This window comes from Octopus sinensis, linkage group LG21 (genome assembly GCF_006345805.1).
Source record: "Octopus sinensis linkage group LG21, ASM634580v1, whole genome shotgun sequence".
NCBI lineage: Eukaryota > Metazoa > Mollusca > Cephalopoda > Octopoda > Octopodidae > Octopus > Octopus sinensis.
Window position 1 is genome coordinate 9,705,316 of NC_043017.1, and position 9,227 is coordinate 9,714,542.

Genomic DNA, 9,227 nt, shown 5'->3' on the forward strand with positions numbered 1-9,227 from the left:
TGTTTTGCTTCTATGCCTTCTTGTATGGGTTAGAGCTAAAGTTGTTTGCGTTCTGTCATCATTTGAATGCCTGATGTGTCAGAAAAGGGACCTAAAAGCTAACATAGGTAATGTTTATTCCTTTCTTTATGTAGCATCAGCCAAGATGGCAAAATCAGTCAAGCATCATGCAAAATACCTCATGGTAGTTCTTTAAATCCTTTTACATTCTGAATACACGTCCTGTTGCAGTTGACTTTTTTTTTCTCTAAACCTCCAGGGAGGGTTACTCTTTTACTTGTTTCAGTCATTTGACTGCAGCCATGCTGGAGCACCGCCTTTAGTCGAGCAAATCGACCCCGGAATTTATTCTTTGTAAGCCCAGTACTTATTCTATCGGTCTCTTTTGCCGAACCGCTAAGTGACGGGGACGTAAACACACCAGCATCGGTTGTTAGGCAATGCTAGGGGGACAAACACAGACACACAAACACACACATACATATATATATATATATATATATATAATTTATATATAGAGGGCATTATACATACATGCCAGAAGGCATTATACATACATGCCAAACGCTAAGAGGGACAATTAGTCATTTCTACCAAATTGTCCCTCTTAGCGTTTGGCATGTATGTATAATGCCTTCTGGCATGTATGTATAATGCCCTCTATATATAAATTAATATGTTCAATAGAAATAATTATTTTCGAAATTTTTTCTCTTATGAGGTTTTTACGCTATCTACCTGACAATTTCTTGTTAAGTTTTCCTTATTAAGTAGTTGTCCTTAATTGCTATATATATATATATATATATATATATATATATATATATATATATATACACGACAGGCTTCTTTCAGTTTCCATCTACCAAATCCACTCACAAGGCATTGGTCGGCCCGGGGCTATAGCAGAAGACACTTGCCCAAGATGCCACACAGTGGGACTGAACCCGAAACCATGTGGTTGGTTAGCAAGCTACTTACCACACAGCCGTCAATAAAATTTTCTTTCCATTTTAAAGCTTGCAGTTTGTGACTTCATCAAGATTTGGCTGTTATTTCTAGCAGGTCTAAAGGCTGCACAGTCTTCCTCAGTCTCATTACTGTCTTGCATCTATTTCTTCTCATCTGTGTGTGTGTGTGTGTTCTTATTTTATTCTATAAATGTCATTTAACATTGCTGTGCTTTACGATTAAATTTAATGACCTGCCTTTCGTTGTTCTAAAGGTCAGTCCACCACCACCACCACCGCCACCATCTCTTCCTCCTAATATTGCAGACATATGCCTGTTGTTGCCTGCAGGAGCGAGCAGGACTGCACTTTGAGTTCTGTGCTGATGTGTGCAATCTTGAGCAAATGTCCTGTACTTATAGCCCTAGGCTGTCCGATGCCTCGTTAGTGAATTTGATTGATGGAAACCAGCTGCACGTTTTTGTGTTTGTCCCCCATCATCAAGTTGCTTGATAACTGGTGTTAGTTTGTTCGTGTCCCCAAAACTTACGGGGATGTAAACAAACTAACATTGGTTGGAAAGGTGTAAGTAGGACACACACTCACATTCTCATACACACAAACATGCATATATTGGAATAACCTAGTGTGAGATAAAGATGTCTGGGACTCTGCTTCAAAAGGATTACATACACATACCCACACAGACACGTGTGTGTGTATGCATATACGTGTGTGTGTAAATGTCGAATGATGAAAATGAGTGCTCAACACTGCATTGGTGGATATGATTTCTTTATTTGTGAATTAAGGCTACGATTGGTTTCATGTTAAGCAATATAGGAAAATATCTAAGTGTCTTAACAATTTTTCAAGCCAATCATGTGGAGATAGGTCTCATTGTGTTCGACGTTTTTTTGGTGTCCTGTACCCATATATGCATGTATATATACATGTAGAGGTAGGTACGTACATATATGTATGTATATATGCATATGTTTTATTTATCAATTTATTATATATATATATATATATATATATGTGTGTGTGTGTGTGTGTGTGTGTCAGCATTTTACTGTGCATGCTGTTCCATGCTGGCATGGGTTCAATAGTTTGACAGGATCCAATGAGCTGGAGCTCTTCATCAAGCTGCTATGTTTTGCAGCTTGTTGGATCCTGGCAATCCATATATTCTTGTGTGTATGTGTAGCATATACATACATGCAGATGTTTGTGTGTACAAACATGCTATATATATATGTGTGTATGTGTGTGTGTAACTGTATATATGTACACCCAGAGGCAGAAGCAAAGGTTTATCAATATATATAGACATGTGTGTATATATATATATATATCTGCAAATGTACACATGACTGCAAATATATTTGCCATTGCACACTTCACCTCCAGGTAAGAGACATTACCAGGCACTGAAATGGGCAGATGGAACAAAATCATAAAAGACAAAAAAAAAGCAACAAAAAAAGTCAGAACCAAAACAAAAAAATAAGGGTGAGTTGATGGTCGGTCTGAAAGAAGGTTGTAAATAATAGAAAAAAAAAAAAAAAAAAAAAGAGAGAGAGAAAATGAATCGGACTAAAATGGCAACAAGCTGAGGTGGAAACAAGGTTTTTATATAGCATTGTGGAATTATAGTATTGATCCTCCGGCATATCGCTGTGATGGTACGGAGCTTCTGTCTAAATTTATCTGCGTGTACACACACACACACATACATACACACACACACGCACTGTCAGATGCAATCATATTATTTTTCTTCCTCTCTTGTAATCAATATCAGAATCAGTTTATTATTGGCAGAGTCAGTGGAGTGTCTGATAAACTGTCTTGCTGTAGTTTGCTTATTTGGCTGGTTGGGCGGGGGGGGTTGCCTTTTTGTTTTTGTTATGGGTGTAGGGTTACATTGAAGGTTTTACTGTTTTACTTAGATTACCTTTCATCTTGCTGCTGTTGTTAAGTACCGGTCATCTACTGGAGTCGGTTGTCATAATCGGTGTTGTCACTGTCATCAGTCACTGTTGACGTCGTCATTGTCATCTTCCTTGTTGTCATTGCTGTCTTCCTTGTCACTCATCATCGTCATCGTTGTCATCACTCATCATCAGTCGTCATCATTGTCATTACTCATCATCATTGTCATCACTGTCATCAGTCATCATCATTGTCATCACTCATCATTGTCATCCGTCATCATCATTGCCATCATCATTGTCATCACTTACCATTGCCATCACTCATCCTTGTCATCACTCATCAGTGTCATCACTCATCAGTGTCATCACTGTCATCATCATCATTGGTGTCATTGTTGTCATCTTGTCATTGTCATCATAGTTGTTGTCTTCCAGCATTATTATCAGTGTCGTTGTCGTCATCTTCATCATTGCTGTCATCATCATCTTCATTGTCACCATCATTGTTGTTGTCATTTCGTGTCTGTTTTCCATGCTGGCATGGGTTGAACAGTTTGTCCATAATCCTAGCTAATCAACTGCCATTTAGAGTTACTACTCTCTTTGATAGAGTGGTGGGGTGCGATCAGGGAATAGCCTCTTGTTCTTACATTTCATGTGGTATGATTTCTTTAGCTGGATGCTTTTCCTCTCCCCAACCTTTTTACAAAGTGTACAGGGTGTTTTATTGTGGCACCAGCATCAGGGAGGTGTCGCTATCCTCAGACCACAGACTACAAGATCTTCTCTACCCAACATCTGTAAACCACTGGATGTCAAAGGTCCGATGCAAGGCTGTTTTCTATTGTAAAGCCCCAAACGTTGCAGCCCATCTATTTTAGCAAGCTTCTTACCACATGGCCACCTTTGTCTCCTTTTTTCTTTCTATCTTTCTTATGGCTGCATGGTTAAGAAGTTTGTTTTGCAACTACACGGTTCCAGGTTCAGTCCCACTGCATAGCATCTTGGACAATTGTCTACTAGTTTGCCCTCATGCTGACCAGTGCTTTGTGAGTGAATTTGGGAGATGGAAACTGTGTAGAAGCCTGCCATATATGTGTGTTTGTGTTTGTCCCCTGCCACCACTTGACAACTGTCATTGATTTTTATTCTTTTACATGTTTCGGTCATTTGGCTGTGGCCATGTTGGAGCACCACCTTCAAGGGTTTTAGTCGAACAACTCAACCCCAGGACTTATTCTTTGTAAGCCTAGTACTTATTCTATTGGTCTCTTTTGCTGAACTGCTAAGTTACAGGGACATAAGCACGAGACAAACACAAAGCCACACCAACGTAAGGATATACATCAGGCATGTGCCACCAGTAATTACCCAGGGTAGGCAGTTGGTGACGTTTATGTAGTAAAACACACAAAAAATAAGTGAAACACAGATGCATGACTGAGTTGGAGGCAGATTTACTTCTGCCTTTATAGCACGTAAAGAAGACGTTGTAGGAATGCACGCAGCATGTTTGCTACAGCAGTTCTGTGCATAGCTTAAATACTGAGATTCAAAGGCAGGAGCGAATTATGCCTATCTAATCTACAAAAAAATAAAATATGTTGCATTTTATGCATAATAATTGGAGTAACTTTTGTAGTTTTATTGAATTAGGTGCATATTTTGCCATAAAAGGAAAATGTTACTATCAACCTAGTTTATTCAAGGTAGGCACAGCCTATCATGCCTACCTGGATGGCACATCCCATATATATATATATATATATATATATATATATATATATATTATATATATATATATATATATATATATATATATATATATATAAGGTGAGCCGGCAGAAACGTTAGCACGCCGGGTGAAATGCATAGCCGTATTTCGTCTGCCATTACGTTCTGGGTTCAAATTCCGCCGAGGTCGACTTTGCCTTTCATCCTTTTGGGGTCGATAAATTAAGTACCAGTTATGCACTGGGGTCGTTGTAATCGACTTAATCCGTTTGTCTGTCCTTGTTTGTCCCCTCTGTGGGTAGTAAAGAAATATATATATATATATAGGATGGGCTTCTTTCAGCGTGAGGCTATGGTAGAAGACACCTGCACAAGATGCCATGCAGTGGAACTGAACCCAGAACCATGTAGCTGGGAATCAAGCTTCTTACCACAGCATTCCCATAACTTATGAGTTCAGCAACTGATAGAATAAGTACCAAAATTAAAAAAATAAAAACAAGTTCTGTGGCCAAATAATTCAACTAAAACCCTTTGAGGAATTGCCCCAGCATGGCCGCAGTCCAATGACAGAAACAAATAAAAAACAAAAGACGCAAGGTTTTTCTCCTCTTTTTTCTAAAATTATATCTTTTTTTTTTGTTTTGTTTTGTTTCTTTTTTTCCTTTGCATTAACACAGAATCTCTTGTTTTATTTTTCGATATCATAATTTCCACTCGGTACACATCTCTTCTACCCTACTTTCTCTCATATCCATGTTCTTACAATTTGCAAGTCTTACATCGTACCAATTTTCACTGCCATACAATATTCTCTCTGCTTTAAACTTTGCTATTAACAATCTCTTCCAATTATTGCCTCTGGAACTGGTTGCTGCCATTTTATATCTGTTCTATCACTTTGTGTGTTAATGTATGTGTGATTTTTGCAGTCTTGCTCAAGCATATTGGTATTTTGGCTTTAAATGGATTCAAATGGACTTGTCCATGTGTGTACATACATGCTCACACACACACACACACTTGTATTTATTTATGTATGTATTTGTGTTTGTGTCTATGCACACATATACACATGTAGATACTTACACACATTTGCATGTGCATGCACACACACAGAGCCTTGCACATGCATATCTATCTGTCTGTTTAGCTAGCTGTATATATGTGTGTGTGTATGTGTATATATATATATATATATTTCTTTACTACCCACAAGGGGCTAAACACAGAGAGGACAAACGGATTAAGTCGATTATATCGACCCCAGTGCGTAACTGGTACTTATTTAATCGACCCCGAAAGGATGAAAGGCAAAGTCGATCTCGGCGGAATTTGAACTCAGAACATAACGACAGACGAAATACGGCTTCGCATTTCGCCCGACGTGCTAACATTTCTGCCAGCTCGACGTATATATATATATATATATATATATATATACACACGCACACACACACATACACACATTTAGTTTTAACTGTTGGAAAAAGCAAAGAAGTACAGAATCCCATAACTACTCCCCTGTAGACCCTGTGCACCTACAGATAAAACTCAGAGTTGCTTGAAGCCCATTCACACTGTATATATTATATTCTTGTTTCAGTCATTTGACTGCAGCCATGCTGGAGCACTGCCTTTAGTCGAACAAATCAACCTCAGGGCTTATTTTTTGTAAGCCTAGTACTTATTCTATCAGTCTTTTTTGCCAAACTGCTAAGTTACAGGGACGTAAACACACCAACATCAGTTGTCAAGTGAGGGCAGGGGGACAAACACACACACACACACATGTATGTATGTATGGATGGGTGGATATATATGACCGGCTTCTTTTAGTGTTCATCTACCAAATCCACCCCCAAGGCTTTGGTCAGCCTGAGGCTGTAGTAGAAAACAATTGCCCAAGGTGCCACACAGTGGGACTGAACCCAGAACCATCAGTTACAATTTATAAGACATTTTACATAAGTCTGAGAGAGGAAACAATATACATGCATACCCTCCCACACATGCACACAGTCAGGATTTGAACCAGCTATCTAGCAAGTGTATTGCTTTCCTGCTGACTCCGTTTACACCAACAACAGCAATTTAGTTCCGACAGACTAAAATAGTAAACGTTCTGTGTGGTGTTGATAGTAATATGGCCACCCACCAAGAAATAGAGGCATAGTTTGGGTTCTGTTGTTGACCTTGTTCTTTTTTTCTGTCTCAAATTAATACTTATAATGTCTTGTTTATCATATAATATTTATATATGTATGTGGTGTATAATATGCATAAATATCTGTTGTGTGTGTATATATATATATATATACATATATATATACACACACACATTTTGTAGTGTAACACTTGATATTCTAAGATTAATATTAATCCAAAAACATGAAAAGCAAGCAAGAAAAAAATAAAAAAAGAATTGTGCTATAATGCCCCTACAGCAGAAATTGAACCAAGCATCTCTTGCTGACCAAGCAAGTATGCTAACCACCGCTCTTACCAAGGGTATCCTAGCTGTTACTTCAAAAATGAAATGCATGTTTTTTTTTGTTTTTTTTTATTTTCCCTTCTGCTAAGTGACTCTTATCTTGCCATAGACACAGATTGTCTATTTGTATACGATACATTTACTTAGTAATTTGACTTCTACAACAAGAGATTTGGTTTCAATTCCCACTAGGGAGGCATCATTGCATTAATTGTGAAATTTGCTGTTTAGCTGCATCACTGACATGGGTGTATATTTGTATGTATACATGTGTTTATGTATGGATACATGTATATGCATATATATATATATATATACACACACACACACATGTATAGATATATACAATAAACAGTACTATTGCAAAGCAAATTGTATAACTTATATATTTACACACATATGTATATGTATATATATATGTGTGTGTGTGTATATAAATATATAAGATATAGTTCAAACACACAAATACACTGAAGGTATATTGTAATATTGAGACAAAATTCTCTAGCCAAAAACACTAATTTCTGTCTTGTTCTTATCTATATTGGTATGAAATAAAATATTTACACAAAAATATAAATTCATATGCATATTTATGTAAGAATTATATATATATATATATATATATATATATATATATATATATATATATATATTCATATATATGTTGAAAAGTTTTTATAAAAAAATACTTGCTCCAGACATGATATTTGAATAAAGATTTTCTTAAAATAAAAATTATTACTTATTTAAAAAAAAACTGTCTTAGAAAAACAGACTGGCACGAACTTTTTGGTAGGAAATTTCTATGTTGAGTAAACACTTTCATTGTTCAGTTTTTCTCAAAAAAAAAACGTCATTAGATAACCACATCGAGGTTTATGTCATTCTGTTTTTCTGAAAAAAAATTTTTAAATAGTTGATAATTTTTAAGAAAATCTTTCTTCAAATATGCTTTTATATATATATATATATATATCATGTTTTCACACTTTCTACTAATGTCTTGTCTTACTCAACCTTATCTCTTTGCCTTGTTCTTTCTGTCCCCTATTTCGAATACTAACCCTTTCCCAAACTTCTGATGCTTTTTTCTTTTTTTTTTTTTTATCTTTTTTCTGTCTTGTTCTCATGTCTGCTGTAGCTGGGGGCAAGAAAACTGCCTCGAGGTTAGGCTAAATGGCCTTTTCAAAATCTAGGAGAGGAAAACTACTGAAACTTAATTGGAAGACGATTCCCTTGTCGTCGTCGAGGTGGTCTTTCTGGCCACACAGCTGGTGCGAAAGCATGTTCTCCTGCTGCCGAACTGGTCACGAGCCTGTAACGGCCCTTTTACCAATGAAGCCTGTGAGTGCCCCAGCTATCACTAAAAAAAAAAAAAAAAAAATTAATAATAATGATTTTAAAAAATACACACCCCGCAGTCTGGTCCTTTCTTTTTCTTAATTTTCGTTTTTCCTTGTGTCTCCCCTAGAAAACCTGCCCCTTTAGCCAGTATTCCTTTTGTTCTTTTACCTCCCACTACTACAATTTGACATTGTGGTCTTTTTTTTTTTTTTTTAACCAACATGTCTGCATGCTGTCAGTCTTCCTACATAATTTGCAAAAAACCACTTTTGACATTTGTTCCAAAGATTATTGGTCTTTCTGCTTAGTCTTCCACCGTCATCAGTCTTATATTTTTGCTTATCTCTTGGCTTCATTTTAGATATATTTTTGTTGCAGTCATTCTCCTGACATTTTCTTTTCTTGTTGTTAATATATATATATATATTTATATATATATTTATTTATTTATTATGTATATACAATGTGTTATTTACATTTAAATTCAAGGAAATGTAGTGGAAATATACTTTGTAGCTCAGAATGTATAACTTGGATAAAACTTTAAACTGTAACCACATGGTTCAAATTGAACTGCATAGCTGAAACTGTAACCACAAACTTCAAATAGTTCCATGTGTCTAAAATTGTAACCTAATGGTTCGAATTTTAACCATGCTGCTCAAATTCTAACTGCATGGCTCAGTTTGTAACCATACAGCTCAAATAGTAATCACACACAAATGTATTGGATAGCTCAAATGTTGTCATATAACTACATTG

General features: G+C 36.3%; 1 protein-coding gene across 4 annotated transcripts in view; it reads left to right on the top strand.

Moving 5' to 3' along the window:
- The window catches only part of LOC115223029 (multivesicular body subunit 12B), a 143,689-nt gene that overhangs the window by 62,152 nt on the left and 72,310 nt on the right, over window positions 1-9,227 (top strand). Inside the window, exon 2 of one of the 4 annotated variants that reach the window (XM_029793457.2) lies at window positions 8,263-8,465. The exons of the other annotated variants lie outside the window; for them this stretch is intronic. Within the exon in view, the coding sequence (XP_029649317.1) occupies window positions 8,298-8,465 (168 nt within the window). The 5' untranslated portion in view covers window positions 8,263-8,297. The remainder of the gene's footprint in view (window positions 1-8,262; window positions 8,466-9,227) is intronic. 4 annotated transcript variants of the gene reach the window in all.